The 21615-nt window shown below is 43.7% G+C and overlaps 1 protein-coding gene across 2 annotated transcripts in view; it reads right to left on the bottom strand.

The window, feature by feature from the left end:
• The window catches only part of cep112 (centrosomal protein 112), a 133763-nt gene that overhangs the window by 46712 nt on the left and 65436 nt on the right, over nt 1-21615 (bottom strand). For both annotated transcript variants that reach the window (XR_012596791.1, XM_074656745.1), the window contains exons 20-21: nt 14797-14979; nt 3368-3598 (exon numbers count right to left, since the gene is read on the bottom strand). Coding sequence is in view for 1 of the 2 variants with exons in the window: in XM_074656745.1 (XP_074512846.1) it covers nt 3368-3598; nt 14797-14979 (414 nt within the window). In the remaining variant the exon portion in view is untranslated. The remainder of the gene's footprint in view (nt 1-3367; nt 3599-14796; nt 14980-21615) is intronic.

Below are 21615 nucleotides of genomic sequence, written 5' to 3'. Positions count from 1 at the left end.
CCTATGTAACATTTACAGATCAATTCCAATATGCCATGATGACATATCAACATCTCTTTGAAACAGGGCAGCTTTGGCTCTGTTATTATTTTGGGGATGTAGTGAGAAACACATTCTTCCTACTGTGGAGTCAGCTGGGTTGGGGTTATCTCTACTTTCTTATGAAGCAGTAAAACAACGACTTTAATCTAATAAACAATCACTGCAGACTGCATGGGGATTTAACCTCGCGTTACAAAATAGAGGAGGAGCAACCTCCTCTGCCTCGATGGACCAGCCTCCACACATGCACCCGGGTCCACACAAACATATCAGGCACAATTTGCACATCTAATCTCCTCGCGCAGTTCAAACAGCCGTGCTCTCCAGACTGAGGGAAAATATGAATTCAAAGTTCCAGACGTTATTCATGTCCTATCAAACCTGAGGCCTCCTGGTCTTTTGTCTCACAGTATCTCAGATCTCTAGTATTGACAAGCAGGGAGTGAGTACGATACAGCTGTGTGAGGTGAACACAAAAAAGCTTTTCTCCACTAACCAAACTTCAAGCTCAGAACAGTGCCGCCTATTAAGCGCTAATTGCAAATATGACCTGTGTTTTATATGCTCGGGATCATAAAGAGTTGTGTGGTAAGAAGCAGTATTCCCACACTTCCTCCCCTGATTTCTGGTAACTCTTTATAGAAATGTTCTGTGCTTTGCCACAGCTTGAAGGTGGGCGGGGTGGGAGGACGTGGGGAAAGACAGAGAGACAGAGGGAGAGAGAGGGAGAGAGAGAGAGAGAGAGAGAGATGGACGGTGGAGGTGTGGCGGAGAATAAGAACGTTAGATAAGGAGGTGGTGGTGTGGGTGAGAGGCAGGATTCGTGCTCCCTGTAGCCCCAGAGATGAGGCGTCTTTATCGGGCACAGAGGCAGCTTCACAGGCCCCTCAGTGGAGAACGGAGATTGGGAGGTCTGGGGTTGTGTGCGTTCAGTCTCACACACACACACACACACACACACACACACACACACACACACACACACACACACACACACACATGAAGATAAACTTCAATAGCAACCACACTAAACCCCCCCCCTCCACACCTTCTACTCAGCCTACCTCCATCACTTTTCCTTCTCCTTTCTTTTTGCAGCTCAAACGTATGAAACTATCTGAACGTCTGATCTCCTGTTTCTCATTATTTCATTCCAACAGCTTCGACTGTCTACTCCCAAAACATCCCCCCCCCATCCCCCTGTGTCCTTCTCTCCCTCTTCTCTGTCTCTCCCTTAAACGCATGCGTCTTTGATGGGAATCCATTCATGGATTTAATGGATTTCTCTGGCCTTTTTTTTCCAGGATCTGGGAGATGTGTTCAAAAAAAGAGAGGAGGAAAAGCCGGCCTGCCCGAGCTCTGCTTCCAAGAGGATGGTGGACTGCAGAGGACAGCATTTCTGTCTGCATCAAAAGAATGAGAAATTTTCAGCTTACAAAACAGGGCGAACGAGTCAATATGGATCTGAAAGCCGGCTGACTTCAATCCCACGTGAAAAAAAAAAAAAAAACAGCACGCATCGAAGTAGTGAAACTTTTTCCCTGCCCACTCCGAAGTCAAACTTGGAGACAGATTAGAAAGTAGAAAAAAGGGGGGGAAAGTAAGACGTTCAACCTTTGGTGTTTTTTTTTTTTTTTTTTTAGAAGCGGGCACTTTCAGCTGACGAAAAAGGACGGAGAAATCATTAATCTCTTTCATAAAAAGTGAAACTGGCACATTGCTTATAGTGTTATCAGCCGAAGTTCAACATTCAGCATCGCTGCTTTGAATCCACTCCAGATTCCCCGACAACTGTGGGTCATTTTATTTCCCCGTGTACTAAAAAAAGAGGGAAGAGAGAGAGAGAGGAATTAAAGTGAGCCAAAAAGATGAAAACACTTTTAGCTGCAAAACAGCCTTCACATATCCAAAAAGGAAAAACTGATAGGAAATAGCGTGATTTCTTCAAATAAGGATTACCCTGTAATAAGCACACTCTGTCCCTCGGATCTCTCTCTCTTCAGTACCGCTGGTTCTGTGCGCCATATGGAGCCAAAATGGCCGTCTGGGTGCTTTGGAGGTCCCTGCATTCCGGGGCTAATGCCGCGCAGCTGGCGCGGGATGGTGTCTAATGAAAAAATGCTCTCTTTGATGGGACCTGCCGAGGGATTAGGTTCTGATCAACACCACCTTAGGTCAGCTTCCTGCTAGACCAGCACAAGATTACGGGTGATTTCCCAGCCGTGGGTCCAGTTTCTGTGGTGGCGCGAATGTGAGACAGAAAGAGAGAAAGACCTCAGAAGTTCTAATTGAAGTACTTCCTGGTTCACTAAGATAGCAAGACGCAAAGCTGGATAATGGCTCTACTGAAATGCTGTGGTTTCCACTCTGTGACTGATCCTTAACTCCAATCCGTTAACTAGTGTGTACATGGGGAAATACCGGAAGTAGACAAGTCGCCAATACTGCGGTGGCGTCTCCCCCCATGGTCTCCCTACAATACGTGCACGTTTGAATGCAAACTGTCCTCGAAAAAGTGTGCAATTTTTTACTTTTACTTTCTACGTAACGTTACTTTTGACAAGAATGTGACTTAGAGTTCAGGAAGAACCTGAGCAGTTCTCAGCGGTCTAACGTTAGCCTAACATGGTGAAACATGTAACGTCAACTAAGATAACGTTAGCTAACGGTATTGGACTAAAGGCACTGTCCAGGGTCCCACAGAATAAATGAACTCAATCAACTAACTGTGGTGTTATTGTGAAATATAGCGCTCTAACTACGGCAACTTAATGACCACAAAGTTAACATCATTCGGTTGGCTATGGCTCGGCAGGTAGAGCGGGTCGTGGCAGTTCGATCACCGTATCCTCCTGTTCACATGTCAGACAAGACACTGAACTTGCCTTGCACGGTACAGTAGCTTGCTGCCATCGGTGTGGGAGAGTGGGTGAATGAGAGGCTAGTTGTGAAAGGCTTTTGATAAAAGCACTATACAACTAGTCCCAGTACCACACACACACACACACACACACACACACTGACACACAAACACACACACTGACACACAAACAGTCTGTTCTCACTCAATACTGATGAAAAATAAGCATCTGCTCCTGTATGCAGGAGTTAACACAGCCTCTCTTCCTGCCTAATTCAGTGTTTATTGGCTATTTCAGACACTCTCTTTTATGTTAGTTTCTGCTAGAGAACGAATGAAGGTGTGCTTTTTTAACAGGCATTCATCCACACAGGCAATAGTGAGTGACGTAACGTGATTCATGACGGCAGCATCCTATTGGAAACTGTCCGTTTCCCCACAATTTCCCTCCTACCCTTCACCCACCTTCTCCTGAGCAGCTTCCTTCTCCTGCTGGTGGCTCCCCTCGAGGTCGCCACGGATGCGCTCCATGTCAGAGCGGAGCCGGTCCAGGGACGCCTCTTTGTCCAGGAACGCATTTTGTTTTTCCTCCTCCCGGAGTAACGCCATCTCAGCCAACTGTTGCTTGTGCTGTGCATGGGCTCCTTGGAGATCCTCCTGAAGACTCGACAACTGGGCTTCCAAATCTGAAATAGTCTGCAAAGAGATGGAAGCAGAGATGTAGAGTGGATTCAGGTAAGTGATGTTAACTCAAGTCCTGCAGATATCACGTGGCTCCGAGATGCTGTTAGGTTAAGATTCCATATTCCAGTTGATAGAATAGATGAAGAAAAGTCTTTATTGACAAACAGAAATATGTTTGTGTTACACTTACAGTAGATGTGTTGAATGATGTAGGCTACTTTGATCATTTTAGCTGAAGTGAACCATACTTAAGATCTATTTTTGTTTATTGTGTATCCCTCCAGATGCATTTATGTCTAAATGTGTTATTGAATGTTCCAGTTAGGGCTGTCAAAGTTAACGCGATAATAACGCGTTAACACAAATTTGTTTTAACGGCACTCATTTTTTTCAACGCATTAAAGCAACTTGTGATTTTTAGGTTGTAGTGGGCTCAAAAGAGTGAAGATACTGGCATCATATGAAACTAAAAACCTAATGAATCCATTAGTACCAACCATGTCATACTAGCTCCTCGCAAAGGAGGTTAAAAAACGCTCCAAACTTGCACTAAATTTTGGCGAGGAAAAACTGGCATGGCCATTTTCAAAGGGGTCCCTTGACCTCTGACCTCCAGATATGTGAATGAAAATGGGTTCTATGGGTACCCACGAGTCTCCCCTTTACAGACATGCCCACTTTATGATAATCACATGCAGTTTGGGGGCAAGTCATAGTCAAGTCAGCACACTGACACACTGACAGCTGTTGTTACCTGTTGGGCTGCAGTTTGCCATGTTAGGATTTGACGAGTGGGGTATTTTATGCCGTGGAACAAAACGTGAAAATCTCTTACGCACTGACCTTACTTCAGGCATCTAACCAAGAACTAGGAGTCATTCCTGCAGCTCTCTATACTCTGTATACTGATAGGTCTGAGTAATGAGATGCTGCAGAGAGATTGAGACACCGAGTGTGAGGGAGTGCATGTGCAGTTTAACTAAGTGTAAGAGAAAAGTTTCACAAACATGCTAAAATGTTCCTGTTTTCCTCTCTCAGTGTTTGTGTAGGGGTTGCTGCTGCGATGGCGTGACCCCTCTCTTGACCTCTCTCATTTTGAAATGCTGAGCTTGGCTTGACTTTACCCAGAAGAGCCCTGTTAACAGTGCTGCCAGTGAGCGTCAACATTACTTACTAGGAATGCTAATAAGCCCAACCCCAACAGCCTCTGAAACACCACAAATAAGACTGGTCTGACACATGCAATGAACCTACATCTCTTTTCTCTACAATTTACAACAAGCAAAAAAAAAAACAGCATCGCAGTTGCCGTGTTTCACACTTCCTCACCTATATTGCACGTATCCCCCAGCTATTGCACATCCTCATTACTCTCCTTGGTTTACTTGGTTTATTTCTCACTTTGGTTAACCCCCCTCCTCCTCCAACAGCCTGGGCATCCAAGGACAACGCCACGTTAAGGCAATCAGTCAGAAAGTGTCTGAAGTCTTTTTTAGCGGGCACTGGGGAGAATCAAAGAGACTTCAAAGGAGTGTCACAAAAAACAGGCAGATGCTGCGGCTCTGTGTGTGCCAGTGTTGGAGAGAGTATGACACAGAGAGTGCACACACATTCATAAACAGCCACACATGGTCGAGCTGTCACACACACATACAATGGCGCGCAGCACATTCAGAGAGAATATGAGGTAAAAAAAAAATAAACAAACACACGCAATCCTCTTTCTCTATGTCCCACTCTGTCTCCCAACATTACCCGTCTCATTGCTCAGCTCGGGCCTTCAAGGGCAAGCAGCTATTGGATCTGAGCCCCTGGAGAATCTTTAATGTATAATTCTCTCTTTAACAAATGTGGATGATCTGTCTCCCAAAACTCTTTTTAATACGTTAGAGTATAATCTCCCCAGAACAGAAGCAATGACACTTCAGAAACTTAAGAGGCCAAAAGAGCACGTCTCTCCTTTGGAGGCATGTGAGCACAGCCGCTTCCAGCAGGGCACGTTAGTTAGCATGCTGATGAGGAGCTTTGTGACGAAGCAGCTCTTGGTGACAATAGGAGAACGTCGAATGAAATATATTGGGTCAAACTGTGTCAGGTAAGAAGACAAAAGACGTGGGAGAAAAACCAAACGCTGGTTAACAGATTTTAACAGACAGATTACCAGAGCTGTCAATCAATTAAAATATTTAATTGTGATTAATCGAACATTTTTAATCTGTTCAAAATGCACCTTAAAAGGGAGATTTGTCAAGTATTTAATACTTATATGCTGCTTTATGCAAATGTATGTATATATTTATTATTGGAAATCAATTAGCAACACAAAACAATGACAGACATTGTCCAGAAACCCTCACAGGTACTGCATTTAGCATAAAAAATATGCTCAAATCATAACATGGTAAACTGAAGCAACAACAGGCAACAACAGCTGTCAGTGTGTCAGTGTGCTGACTTGATTCAGATACCTTGAGGTCAGAGGTCAAGGGGCGAGCACGCCATGAAATCGCAGTAAACACGTGCTTAATGTTGTGAATTAAATAAAAGCACTTGCTTAGTTTCAGGCAACTAAACCACTTAGTTAGGTTTAAGGGGAAAAACTACATGATTGGGATTAGAATTACTTTGTTTGTACAATGAAAATGTGACTTGACGTTGTGAACATGAGACACAAATGAACAGCTGATCGTGATGTGAAAGTGAAACTTAACGCACGGGACACGAACAGCGGTCGACCTCCCCTCCCTCCTGCCCCGTCAGTCTTTCAATCTTTAAACTACGTCACCACTAGTTGCCACGGATGGGTTTACATTGAAGTTAATGGAAAGCCAGGTGCGTCTCATACTGGCGCTCAAGCGTGCCTTGTGCGGCAGTATCGAACTTTAATGGCTGTGGCAAAGCATCTGTATTTGACGCCCTTGGTCCCATGTCAAAGTGGCCTGTTATGGCAATTGTTTATGCAGCATCCTTTATGGACTTAACAACCAAGGTGTGCCGGTAATAAACCTGGAGTTGTTCTAACTTTGTTTGTCGACAACCACAACAACGCTGCCGCCGCCACTCCTGTCACTGTTCTATAATACGCACCAATTATGTTTTAGTGAAGGGTGTCAACATGTTCGGAATCACTTCCGATTAAAACTGGTGAAACAAAAGAATAAAGAGTGAGAAATGGGTCGTCAGTAAAGTCAGTTATTCTACTGGTGTGCTAATTTGAGACTGTGTTTGTGGATAACTGTCAGATATTAGTGATATAATAACATAAGAAGAAAGTGATGAAGCATTGCATGAAGGTGACATAACTATAAACCTTTCTCACAGCAGATCATTTTAATGACTTGGCAAACACAGGTGTAACTAATAGCATTTATAATAGCTGTATTCCATCTAGGCATGTCGGTGCCAGGCCCTGGCATTGTGCATGTTGGCTTACTGACATGGCTCACAGGCACACCTACCTAAATGGGGCATCCCGTAATTAATCTCATTATGATAGCTGCACCTGTGCGTTTCCTGTTGTGGCACCTCAAATGACTGCTGTGAGAGAATATAGTCTGCATTAGCATGACAGGTGGAAAACTTTTAGCTTAAATTCTGTTGACCTGAGCTACAAATCTAACTTATGTCTAGAGCTTTTTTCTACTCGGAGAAGTTTTGAATTAATACTTTGACATTTTGGGAGATGCTATTATTGACTTTTTGCTGAGAGTTAGATTGATACCACTCCCATGTTTGTGCCGTAACTATGTTTGTGTGTTTAAACAAACAATATTCAACATGTGAACTATGTGAACACTCCTTTATTACCGTTTGCATACTGGTTTTTGTTATGAAGTTAAACAGCTGATAACTTCCTCTCTATTATCTATTTTATATTGATGTGAAAACATCTCCTTCAAACAACTGGATTTATTCAAGTTTCTCACCAAAAACTACATTTTACAAGATTACATTTGAACATGATAACATTAGAATTTACCTTCGCCCAATACTCATTTTACTGATTAGAGCCTGAACGCATCATGATGTAAATCGATGGCACCTCCTGTTTTGAAATCGGCAGGACGAGAGCTAGTTAGCGTTAGCTGTTAGCAGCCAGTTAGCAGCACAGTCCTGAACGGAGTGAGCAGCTAACGTTAACTAGCTCTTGTTATCCAGATTTCAACACCGATTTGTTGTTCACAATGTAGCATTACCAGGGAAATATAGAGTGTGTGCCCTTGAGTTAACTGCGTCCCAAACACATTTTCTATCGTCCCCGGGACGACGTTAATCTCAAGCCCTTAACGGTACATATCACTATCACTGTATGACCGCTGCACTTTCTGCTTTTTATGACTATAGCTTTTACTGACCCCTTATTGTTGTTGCAAAGGAACTATGTACTTCCCTTCAATGACTCTGCGTGGTGTCATCTATTGTGCCGTTGACTCATTGTGTTGTGTCTTTGTTGATTTTTTTGTGCAGTACCGTAGAAAAACGAGTACCGTCGCATTTTCAGAATTTTGGCATCAACTTGGTACCGAAGTATCGGTTCCTATGACATCTTTAATGGTATTTATCTTCTAATCTAACTCATGGTGAGAAACAAATAACGGTTTCTTCACTATCTGTTCACAAACCTTTTCCTTAAAGCTGCAGTAAGTAGAAACAGAGCAAATATCATTTAAAAAAGCTATTCTTATAAAACGGTCGCTATATCCTGAGAAATCATGAGAAATCATGTTCCTCTGTGTCCTCTGGTGCTCCTAATGGCATCTGCAGGATTTCACAGACCGGAGGAAAACAACTAATCAGAGCCAAGCTGGAGCCTTGCTGTCTCTGAGCAGCTGTCAATCACTCGCAAACTTCGACCAAACGGTCAAACTAGGCAGCGCTGATCAAATATGAATCAATATTCTGTTACGTTAATGCCTATTTCTCTCCTCAAATGTTTTCAGAAACATCTTGTAGTGCACTGTTTAGCAGTAAAATGAGAAAGTTTGTGAACCGGCAGCCATGTTGATATCAGTTGAGGAAATACGAAGCACCGCCCAGCAGCCGTAGCAAACTTTCTCATTTTACAGCTAAACAGTACACTACAAGATGATTCTGAAAACATTTTATACTAGAAATAGGCATTACAGTAACAGAATATACTGATTCATATTTGATCAGCGCTGCCTAGTTTGACCGTTTGATCGGAGTTCTCGAGTGATTGACAGCTGCCTCCGTTGAATGAACAGCCAATAGGAACGCTCTCTCTCTGAAATGACCTGTGATTGGCCATTTCAATGTTTTAAAGCCTGAAAGCAGAGTCATGAGGAGGTGCAGAAGTCTAGTTATCTCCCAGAACACTTGAATTACAATATGCTGAAAGGTTATTATGGAATTTTTGCCCAAAGATGCCAAAAACATTCTGCCTACTGCACGTTTAACTGTTTTATTTATCTGGCCCTCACACTGAGCCTAATTTGACCATTTAACAGAAACAAATACTGTCATGAAAGTAAAACTGTGAGCTGGAACAGGGGGATATGCAGCCAAGCTGTACTGATATTGTGTTAGCAGCAATATAACTGAGGAATAATAATAAAACCATAACCTGACAATCTCTCCCTCAACAGATCCATAATGTAGTAGTGTTTAGAATCAGATATATGCAACACATATGCATCGGTGTGTCGTAATGAATATTTTACTGTTGTCAGCCAAATCAAAATGCATGTGCATGCATCTGGCTGAAATCCAAGATGTGATGTATGCACATACTAAAATGGCTTCATGGTTTGAAAGAGAGCATGCTGTAACACTCAACACATCACAGAGCATCAGCAGTCACTGATGACTTCGCCCGTGATCAATCGCTCAGTCTGAATGAAAAAGAGAGAAATCAGCTCGGTTCTATCATAAATGCTCAGTACAGTACGTGATGAGAAGATGTGATGAAAGAACTCAAAGAATCACAAACACAGTGACAAGCCAGCTCAGTGGGATCCGCTACTGGAAATCACTCGAGTGACGAGACAAGATCCACTTGACGACACCAGATATCAGGGACCAATCATTTGGTAAATGACAATCAATGTGCACACTGGTCTATCTGTCTGTCTTGTTCCCTTCATCAGGCATCCTCTTAGCTTAGCTTAACTCAGTCTGTCATCACCCTCTTCATTTGACACGTCTTAATCACGTACTCAGGATTGAGACGCTTTTGAAAAATTGACAGCATCATTATTTAGTCCATCGCGGCCCAGAAGAAAGACCTCACAAGACTCCCGCTCTCCCCCATGCTGTTTGAAGTCCAGATGGCGGGTACGTTCCTTTTGAAAAATAATTAATCGGGGGAAAATCATACCTATAAAATGAGTTTGGAGGAGGAGCTGGTGTGGAAAATATGAATGATGGGGTTTTTGCATAGAACAAACAATTCCGTTGTTTGCAAAAAAACAACAAAACAGGGCTTCAAATGAATTAATAACGCTTGTCCTAGTTTGTGAAGTCTTGCTAATGTTTAACAACTGAGAAGCCTCACAGACACAACATTTAGTATATTACAGTGAAATATGTCACTTTTTTAAACATATAATTAGGGTTGTCAAGGTTAACAGGTTAATGAAAATATATATAATAACTAATTTCTTTAAAGCATTAACGCAACTTGTGATTTTTAGGTTGTGGCGGGCTCAGTTTTAAAGCTCGAGTGAAGATACTGGATACCATGTCATACTAGCTTGTCGCAAAGGAGGTTAATTAACGCTCCAAACTTACGCTAAATGTTGCAGAGGAAAAACTGGCATGGCCATTTTCAAAGGGGTCCCTTGACCTCTGACCTCCAGATATGTGAATGTAAATGGGTTCTATGGGTACCCACGAGTCTCCCCTTTACAGACATGCCCACTTTATGATAATCACATGCAGTCTGGGGCAAGTCATAGTCAAGTCAGCACACTGACACACTGACAGCTGTTGTTGTCTGTTGGGCTGCAGTTTGCCATGTTATGATTTGAGCATATTGTTTTATGCTAAATGCAGTACCTGTGAGGGTTTCTGGACTATATTTGTCATTGTTTGGTGTTATTATATACTGTACATACATATGCATAAAGCAGCATACTAGCCCAGTATTAAATACTTGACGAATCTCCTTTTAAGATTCATTTTGAACAGATAAAAAATGTGCGATTAACTCTTTTAATCGTTTGACAGCCCTACATATAATACAATCAATCTTTACTTTCTCCAAAAATGCTTAATGTTGTAGAGAACATAAAATAAGTTCTATATAAATTGAAAAATATGGAATTATGGGTAGATGATTTCATCATAATATCTGTAGAAGGGAGGCGAAAAAAGAAAAAGAAAAAGGCCACTACATCAGGATTTGGGGCGAGTCAGAGGCCGTCCTGGTGCTGGATCCCCCCAAAAACAGCCTAGAGGACTCCGTCGTCCTCTGGGGGGCATTGATCAGCTGACAGAACAACACAACTGGCTGCGGGCAAACATGTTTCACCAGCAAGAAGACATTTCATCATCCCGGACAGGCTGCCAAATGAAAGCTTCCTTTCATACTTTGGTATTTAAAAACAAATACTTTATTCTTTTAAGAGAACGTTCAGGTCCACGAGGCTGGGAATAGTTAATCCCCTGAGTCGGTGGGATGCCAACCGCACACCAGGCCTCGAATACAGCGGCTTAATTCCTGTGCTTTCTTTAGGGATATCATGACATTTAAGGCAAAAACAGCAAAAGAAAAGTGTGAATGTTGTCAAATAGAAGCTCCACGTGCACAACAGACAGCCTTTATAACGTGTAGCGGCTCCATGGAAGTTTTTAGGACAACACACTCTGGTGGGATGAGGACAGCATGTCCCCGTTTAAAAAAGAAACTGCTACGACTCATTGGCCTTCCTTCTCAAACACAAGGAATGCTATTTATTAGTGTCCCGCCACATCAAGGGGATGAGCGGGAGTTACTCATCCTATAAGTGTGTGACTGACGTGCGCGGTTAACTCAGCCAACTTCCGAGCTGTCGACCGTCCTCGCGCTGATTCCAGGAAGACCGAGAGAGAAAGTGTGAGAAGGGAGAGAGGCAGAAATAATGAGGCCTGGGTTCAATCGCCACGGCAGGCATTAGGGCAGCCTGTTGCTGACATGTCCCTCGATGGTGATGTATTGTCCATCTGACCCATGTGGTGGGAGCGTGTTGTTTGAAAAAATCCTCCCAGAAGCCCGAGAGAATTGAAAGAGGAAGAGAAGCCGTGGTGTTTGCTTTACGTTTTCTGCATGCATAAACAAAATGTTCTTTTTCGAAATTCAGTATTCATATTTTCTAGGGCTGTCAAAGTGTCAGGAACAGGCAAATGTTTGCTCAGCATAACAACTTTATAAGGTCAAATAAAAAACAATTAATGATGCTTTAAGGTCATTTATAACCCAGTTTCACAGAAGAACTTTTGACTCGTCACAGCAGAAAAATCAAAAGCGTGCAAAATACCCGGACCCTGAAACTGGCTCTCAAAGTTAACGCGCTAATAACGCGTTTTTGTTTTAACGCCACTATTTTCTTGAACGCATTAACGCAACTTTGAGATTTTTAGGTTGTAGCGGGCTCAGTTTTATAGCTAGAGCGAAGATACTGGCATCATATGACACTGAAAAAACCTAAAGAATCCATTGATACCAACCATGTCATACTAGCTTGTCCCGAAGGAGGCTAAATTACACTCCAAACTTACGCTAAATTTTGGCGAGGAAAAACTGTCATGGCCATTTTCAAAGGGGTCCCTTGACCTCTCACCTCCAGATATGTGAATGAAAATGGGTTCTATGGGTACCCACGAGTCTCCCCTTTACAGACATGCCCACTTTATGATAATCACATGCAGTTTGGGGCAAGCCATAGTCAAGTCAGCACACTGACAGCTGTTGTTGCCTGTTGGGCTGCAGTTTGCCATGTTGTGATTTGAGCATATTTTCTATGCTAAATGCAGTACCTGTGAGGGTTTCTGGACAATATCTGTCATTGTTTTGTGTTGTTAATTGATATCCAATAATAAATATATACATATATTTGCATTAACAAGCATATTTGTCCACTCCCATGTTGATAAGAGTTTTAAAAGCTTAACATATCTCCCTTTCAGGTACATTTTGAACAGATAAAAAATGTGCAATAAATCGCGATTAAATATTTGAATCGATTGACAACCCTAGTATTTTCACTACTTTCACAGCTCTGTTATCGTTTAGAAAGGCTGCCAGTGGAGGCCACATTGCTGACAGGGTGACAGTACAGAGTTCTTAAAGGGTAAACAACTTTGGTATTGCAAAAGTGTTTAATAATAAGTGTCTTTGCTCAGTTGCTCATCTTTAATACATATCTGCTGCTGGTGTGTCAGCTTCTTGTCATTTTAACAGCACATCCATAGAACGGTGCTCGCACAGGAAGTCAAACCAGCTCACATCCCCGCCGCTTTCAGAGACCTCACAATCCCGTCCTCTATCTTTCTCAAGGCCTGAGTGAAAAATCTTGATTTCTGCCGCTTTAACATCTGACATTAGGCGGGCGTCTGATCTCCACTCGGAACGCCGCATGAGCAAACAGGAACTGAGAATACGAGATGAGCGCTGGGGGAAGTTAGTTTCCCTGTCACCTCCCTGAGATCCTAAGATTTGTCAAACTGCACGTCACTTTGACACGAGTAGGACAGCGTGTTATCAGCAGAAATGTCCTGTTGTGACGACCAGAAAACCAAAAAAACAACACACTAGCTGGAGCCGTCGGTGCTGTGAAAGACATCTTCCAAAAAAATATTAGACGAGGGAACATTGGAGTGAAAGGGGAAAAAACACCCTCATGTCATACAGCTTCTAGCTTTTTAAAGACATTTGAGACTGCTGTGACACCAGTCAGCCAGTATAGTAGAGGACTGGTGTGGCGGTATGAGATGGCTTCAAGTCTGCAAAATAATTGTCTGAATGTGTAACAGAGCTTACGAATAACAGAATGTTTTGACATTTGAGCTAGCAACAGGGGGCCATGCTGAGCCTTAGCGGGAGCATCCCTTCCAGTTTCATTGTTAACACATAAACATTTACAAAAATTATTACAATTTGATCTCTTAAGGCGTCAAATATTGTTGCATTTTACAAGAAAAATAGGCTTTCAACCTTCCATACAGTGTAGGCAAAGAAAAAATTCAATTGTTGTTATTGGTGGTTGCCACAAAATACTGTACTTAGTGATTACAAAATAAAATAAAATAGTTTACGTTAAGTCCGATTTCATCGCCAGACATTTGGTGCGACTGTGGCTGGACCGCGCATCTCCAGCTAATGGCCAATTAACAAAATTCTCTGCATGCTGACAATGTCCATTTCATCAGGAAGCCTGAAGAGTCAAACATATCCCCAGTTGGGGGGCTGGTTTGTCAAATGGCTTCCCACAGAGCTCTCCAAGCTAGCCCAGGCTGGAGAGAGGGGCGAAGACAGAGCGAGGGTGTGTGAGGGGGTATGAGAAGGTGTCAGGGACGTCCATTAATATAGACCCAAATGTCATAGACTCATTGTGGCGGTCAATGCTGGAATAAGGGGAATAACCGGCGTTTTCCGGAGGGAGGTGGCTACCTGCGGTGAGAGGAGAATGCCATGCAGGGATGCACTTTCGGTGGGAGTACAGGGCGCTTTGCCGCTGGTTCACAACCGTACAGCGGAAAATAAAAGAGAAATTCAAACCCAGGGTTTTTGGAAATAAAAGCTTGGCGCTCAACGGAGCAGATTTCTTCTCCTTCATGTGGCTACCTGTGGTTTCAGGATACCACGTCTTTACACTTCTATCACGAAACCCCGCTGCGATAAAAGAAATTATTTAAAAAACATTAGAACAATGTTAGAAGTTCGGTCTGAAGCGATTTTTTTTGTTTTGTTTATTCCATTTTTTACTTTTTCTTACGCCGTTTTTGCCCAAATAAAATGTACTCAAATATCTAAATTCTTCCGTACGCTCGCTTCAGATACAGCAATCTATACAATTATGCACACCCAAGATTAATATCTGTCTTGCTTCAAGTAAAAAAAAAAAAAAAAAGTGTCTTAACCCGCTGTGCTTTTGAAACCCCAGGAAGACGTCAATGGGCAACATACAAAATGGTTGTCCACGGGAGAGCGGTGGGTCAGCATGTGTGTGTGTGTGTGTGTGTGCAAACGTGGATCAGTGGAGACCCCCTACCTGGGCATCGCGCTTCCTCCACTCCTGGGTGTGCTGCTGGTGCTGTTGCAGGGCTGCCCTGGCCTGCCTCTCCAGGCTGCTCACCTCCCACTGGCGCTCCTGGACCAGGCTGTCCTTTTCCGCGCTGTGCTGCTGCTGTAGCCGCGTCCTCTCCTGCTCGTGCTGCATGCGCTGCTCAGCCATCTGATTGGACAAGCAGGCAAAGAGAGACTTCATCAGCCAACACACACTCAGAGCAATCCTGTCGTCATGACAACTTGTCCATCCACCGATCCATTCATTCTTTCTTCGTCCCATTCCTTAAAACCCCCTAGAACGCCCATGTAGCCCTACCGATTTTGACGAAATTTTGGGTAGGAAGGTGGGGGTAAAAAAAAAAAACGCGAGAAAAGTTTCTCCGCTTCCTCACATTGTCAGAGGACGACATGATGTGATGTGTTTACATCTGGCTCGCTCCACCCACCCTCCCACCTCTCCTGCCGATTGTACAGACCGGCCCTCAATGTCCTCTCTCTCTTCAAATCTGTCCCCCTCGCCCTTATTCTGCCATCGGCATATAAAAGAGCAGCTAGTTTGGGCTATGCAAGCAAGCTGGTAGGGGTTAGCCATCTGGCTGCAGTAGCTACCCAATGCCCCCATGCTATGCGCCTGACAGCATGCGAAAATCGGCTTAGGCGATGACTATGATGATCATTATAAACCCAAATCAGAAAAAAAAAAAACCTGGAGAGGGAGGCGAGGACGGCAGGAACTTTGAGGAGAACTGAGAAGATGCTTTCTGCTTTTACCTGTAATTATAATCTCAGGATTAGTTAATTAATCAATATCAGTTTTCACAATTAATGGGATTACGCTCAAGCAGCAGTTACCAGGCTGCTATCATTGGGGTTTATGTTGCTAATGAAGGATGTATGAAGTGAGAGTATAGCAAGGAGCTGCACCAGTCAACAAGAAGGCTAGCGGTACAAACATAGCTTCAGTCTCATTGGAGTTACAACCAGCTACACACAATACAGTAGGGGGAAATAAAACACCTCTAATGGGACACAAAGCCCCAATCTTTCAGGGCTTAATCATCCTGGCAGCTGAAGCAAGTCCGTATCCCAGCACGACTGTGAGCGGAGTCACCTGCTGAGAGGTGAGCCTTGGCAGCAGAGCTCCCCCCCCAAGCCTTTCCCAGGCTCTGTTCCCTTCCCACTCCCCCATGGCGGGGGGACCAGTGACCCCCACACCATCCCGCCGTGCAGCCCCAGCCGGAGCCTCGAAAGGACAGCAGGGGCCCGGGGCCCATTCGCTTCCCCGCTTTGAAGCTAATCCCCCTTGCACATTGTGCTTGACGGCACCCTACCTGGCCTGCCAGAGAAGCGCCGATCCACAGCCTCTGTGCCTGCTCTATCCGCGGCCCTATCTTTCGGACGCCGCGTGCTATTCAGAGCAGGTGATGAATGAGGGGCTATCTACAGGAAGCCGGATCCCGTCCCCCCGGCACTGAGAGGAAGGCCACAATGGACGCTTCATTTTGGCAGCCAAGAATTCACCCCTCAGGTTTTTTTGAGAGAGATTTGCTAAATGCCTTCTGAAAGGGGTAATGGGAAGAATTATAGTGGGATGAAAATGTATTTTATCTCTGTGGCTCAGTTAATGGCATGGCAGAAACACAGAAACACACACACACACACACACACACACACACACACACACACACACACACACACACACACACACACACACCCTCAAGATACTTCACACACTCCCATTTTTCCGGTTCATAATAGAACACCATAAAGCTCCATTAGACACTAAGCAGAACATCTTCCACATGCTGCCACTGGCGATGCTGATGTTGTCTACGGTGCGTTCCACAAGACAAGACAAATTTGCACCGCCTTCACTTTCCATAATAGATAGATACAAATGAGATCCACAGCCAGAATACGTTGTCCCACAGGGGTAGTCATACAGCAGCACAAGTTACAGCTGACAGACTGATAAGCAGGAAATTGCTTTCGAGAACTCCCCAGCAGGACAGCAGGACATGCTGTAGGACATCGTGGCTTACTGTTCGCTCCTGTTACAGTCTCGGGCCGTGGGGGGGTATTTTTTGGAGGGGATCTGAGGTGAGACGAGGACGAAGAAATGGCCAAGATAGATCCATTGTGAGATAAAAAAGAAAACAGCTAAAAGAAAAAGACGGAGAAGATGACAGACCCAGCAAGGAGCCTGGTTGTGACATCATGTAGCGCCAGCGTGCAGCCGAGGATGCTGGGTGCTGCGGTTCTTAAAGGGGCCGGCGTGGCGATTTGTGAGGGGAAGACTGAGTCGGTTACAGCACAGCTTGGTGCCGCAGATACAGAGTGGGTCGGGTGTTACTGCACAGCACGACTCCTGTCAGCCTGGACTGACAGGGTTGTGTGTGCTCGCACTGAGACAGGACAGTGAGGTAATGGGCTTCTTTCAGCCCCAGGGGGTCGGGGGGGGGGGGGGGGGGCATCTGAAATGTTTGGTGAAGAAGGAGGGTGGAGAGGAGAGTTGAACAGAAGCTCTGTCTGGTCTCAGCAGGGGACGGTGGGGTGAGTGTGGGAAGAAAGACAAACCTCTTATTCCTCACTGTAGGGTTTGAACTGGAGATGGCCAGCAAGCGGCGCTGGATAGGAGTAGATTCGTCCGTGTGTACAGTAACTCCACACTTTCTATAAACTAGACCCCTTAATGTTCCAATCCAACAGTCGAAGAATGACGCTGTTGAGGTCACGACTCCAAACCCGCCATTTGACCTCGCTACATCACTCCAACGTCACGAGGCAGAGCTCTGTCAGGACGCCGTGACGTCCGGCTGCCAGGAGGGTCAGCTGGAAAACAACTCCTTCATACATAGTTCCCCTTTTAAAGCCTCACTGAAGCTGCCCTTGAGGGGAACGTTCTTTTGTGAGCATCTGAATGGACAAACTTGACCCCTGCAATCTTGTGGCACCAAGGAGTACACACACACACACACACACACACACACACACACACACACACACACACACACACACACACACACAAAGGCATGGGTGAACGGGTAGCCTGCCCCGTAATGTAAATGTAATGTGATTCATTCGAAGTTAATAGTAACAGTCATGCTGTTGTTTTTCAGTTGTGAGTGAACTGGAGCCGTTTACTGAGAAACCTGGATCTCAGCCAGGTTTGTTTTTTCACATATTTAGCCGACTGTTGTTTTATACGTTTTATCACCTCTTTTGACCACCACAGACCGCCAAACTGGGAACTACATGACATTTAAATGAATTTACATCCTTGAAGAAACAGAAAGCTGACATAACTGTTCTACATTTTAACCCACATGAAGAAAGAGTTTGAAAATATCCAGCGTATAGAGTCACACTGTCGGACCGGTACTGTACAGAAGACACATGGACTGTGAGCAGCGCGGATCGGCTACACGGATTCGCCGTGTGTTGTCTAATTTTTTCCGAGCGATGCGCGCAGTTCTCAACCAAAACAGACGGTGAAAACGATCCGTTGACGGCTTGCAGCTCTGCAGCAGCAATGCTGTCTGTGTGGACGCCACATGCGTATGTTGCTGCTCGCCCGGCGGTGGCTTGTACGTAACCATAGATATCCTGTGTGGGTGTGACGTAGTTTATTGGGTGTTGTCTCTCCATTGTGTGTGTGTTTATCACGGTAACGACGGTATTGCAAAATCCATGTCGTGGCCGAATGTGACACCGGTGACGGTGATGAAACCGGTATACCGCCCACCCCTAGTACACACAAAGTACTCATGGTCACGCCTGTGTGTGTGTGTGTGTGTGTGTGTGGGCAAAAACAATGTACACACATCATAAAACGATTGTGCTCGCAGTATCTCATGAATAATCACACGTCTTTATGTGTGTACAGATACATTTCCTCTTTCTTTCTCAATCCTCTCCTCCATAACTGTGCAGCTAATGTCTCCAGCGCTCACATCAGCATCATCAGGAAGACAGGCCCTTCGTCTTCATATGTCTTTATCTTCAAGACCAAAGCCGTCCTGATGTGCTGCTAACCCTGTGTAGCTGGCTTCAACTGTCAACTGCAACCCCCCCCACACTCTCTGTAGCCGCAGATGATAATCGTCACTTCAATATTTCCTGCAACGCTTTGATTAGTTACCTGTTTTTCACATGAGATGGAATTTATGATTCCTCAGAGCAACATACAAGCTGGAGTTGGCACTCAAGACAGGTACATTTCCCACTTCCCCCAGTTAAACTTGTTTTTGAATCCTATTTCAAAAACATAGGATTCATAAACGTCATTATAATTACAAACACAAGTGTTCGGTCACGGAGCAAATCAATAACGGAGAACCATTTCTCCACTCCTTGGAAGTAACACTAGACTCCCATCCTCCACTTATAACCATCTACAGCACATTACACGCAGTGTAAACTTCATCTGGCCCGGAAATGAGTGTTGGCACGCTTATAAACGGACAGGTTGGGTGCTAGTTTGGCGGCAGGAAATCAATCATGTTATGGATAAAGATGGGAAATAGAGATGCTACACCCGTTAGTGCTGTACTCTTAATTCTTCATTTAAAGAAAGAATTAAATAATTTCAGAATATTTTTTTATTTGATGGCAATTTAGGGAATCTCTTTTCACATGATGCAATTAGTTGTTATGCAGGGTTATGAAAAAATACTTGGCAGGTGATTGGATGAACCATTTGTCGATCAAACTCTTACCGAAGCTGGCAGCTCATCACAGGACGCTGATTGGTTCGTGCTCTGGCTTGCCGGACACAAACGCATCACTTAAAGCCTGACAAGATGGGTTTTTGTGTGATATGTGATCGGCTTGCCGCGGTAGTCAAGTGTTACCAGTGTTACAGGGTATTTGGGTGTACACCGATGACATTACTTACTCTTATAGAAAAAAAACCCCGCTGCAAACTGAGAGTGAAAGTGTCTGCTCCATACCGAGTCTCAGCTCAGAGCAGCAGGAGTCAGATTTCACACAAACGGGACGAGAGGCAGTTGACAGACAGAACGATGGCGGAGGATTTGGTGTTAAAGCGAAAAAGGGAAAAACGCCTATTTGTCAATGTTTCCGATCTAGACCCAAAGCCATCAGGGAACCATAACTGTAATGAGGCAATCGGCGTGCGGAGGAAGGAACGGTCACAGACGGTGTGTGCAACGCAGCGTGAAAGCCCAACCGGAGAGGCCACACACACAGCCATCCCATGGTAAAGTGCTCTACTGTACACATACTGAGCGTCATCTTTTCTTGTAGAATGTCCGGTGTAATCGGTGAAACCGGTGTTGTCACAAGTTTATTAACCGGTGGGAAAATGTCCTCACCATGGCTTCCCTATTATCTGATCTTGTAACATCGCTAGAATCCAGTGGCCGTGCAAGGTAAGCATGATTATACCTGAAATAACAATCCTGATGATAAGTTAAATACACCACATTGTCAAGCTATTTTAAGCCATATTTTGTAGGGCTGCAACTAACGATTATTTTTATTGTTGATTAATCTGTTGATTATTTTCTTGATTATTTAAATTATTATTAGATTATTTTAATAGTTGACAACTAATCAGTTAATCGTTGCAGCTCTATTTGATTTAGATAAATTATTTCAGTCATTTATCAAGTTAAAAATGCCAAATATTTGCTGCCTCCAGCTTCTTAAATGTGACAATTTTCTCATTTTGTTTGGTTTATATAATATTACATTGAATATCTTTCTATTTTGGACATGTCAAAACGTCACCTTGGGCTGTCAGACTTTGTGACGGGCATTTTCCACAATTTCTTACACTTTTAGACTAAACTAGAGCTGCAAATAAAGATTATTTTCATTGTCTATTAATCTGTCGATTATTTTCTTGATTAATTGATTAGTTCTTTGGTCTAGAAAATGTCAGAAAATGGTGAAAAATGTCAATCTGTGTTTCCCAAAGTCCAAGATGACGTCCTCAAATGTCTTGTATTGTCCACAACTCAAAGATATTCAGTTTACTGTCATATAGGAGTGAAGAAACCTGAACATATTCACATTTAAGAAGCTGGAATCAGAGAATTTAGACTTTTTTTTTTTTAAAGATTACTCAAATCGATTAATCAATTATCAAAAAAGTTGGGGATTAATTTAATAGTTGACAACTAATTGATTGATCATTGCAGGTCTAATATTTTTTAATCTTATATACCATTGTGATATAAATTTGTGAATTCACTAATGATAAAACATTTGTTAGAGCATTACTCCACTATAGTTGCAAACAAAGAAAGAAACTCAAAAAGGCAACTGCAGATAACCCTCTCAAAAACACCGCCTAAAGAGTTTTACATTTGATTTTTAGGTTAAAGTTCACATCTTTTATGGCTGAAATAATCAATTACATTGTTAAAGTATACAGCCGGAGATAAAAATCCCACTAGCGTGCCGGTGAGGTTAAAGTGAAATGTAAGTAATAGAAATATAAACTATGCTCCCCGCCGCCCACAATGAGACCGGCTGCCTCAGATAATATCCATTTCTGTGGTTTAATTGAATCCGATGCTCCATAAGAGATGTCCTCCTATCAGCGAGCTGGATTTCAATGAGTCGTGAAAATGGTTTCTAGACTCCTAATCGAAGAGGAGTGACGGAGATGCGATGATAAGGGGGGCCGAGCGCCTGCTATGCAGATTGCATTAGTTTTCAATTGGCAACGTTTAAGATATTTATTGAGCCGCAATCCAGGCTTAATCTAAAGCGTGTCCCTTATCATGAGAAATGAATCAGGTGGAACAGATGGGGGAGGAATAACAAGATG

Source organism: Sebastes fasciatus, chromosome 13, assembly GCF_043250625.1.
Source record: "Sebastes fasciatus isolate fSebFas1 chromosome 13, fSebFas1.pri, whole genome shotgun sequence".
In the NCBI taxonomy this organism is placed as follows: domain Eukaryota; kingdom Metazoa; phylum Chordata; class Actinopteri; order Perciformes; family Sebastidae; genus Sebastes; species Sebastes fasciatus.
This window is presented reverse-complemented; position numbering and strand designations above follow the sequence as displayed.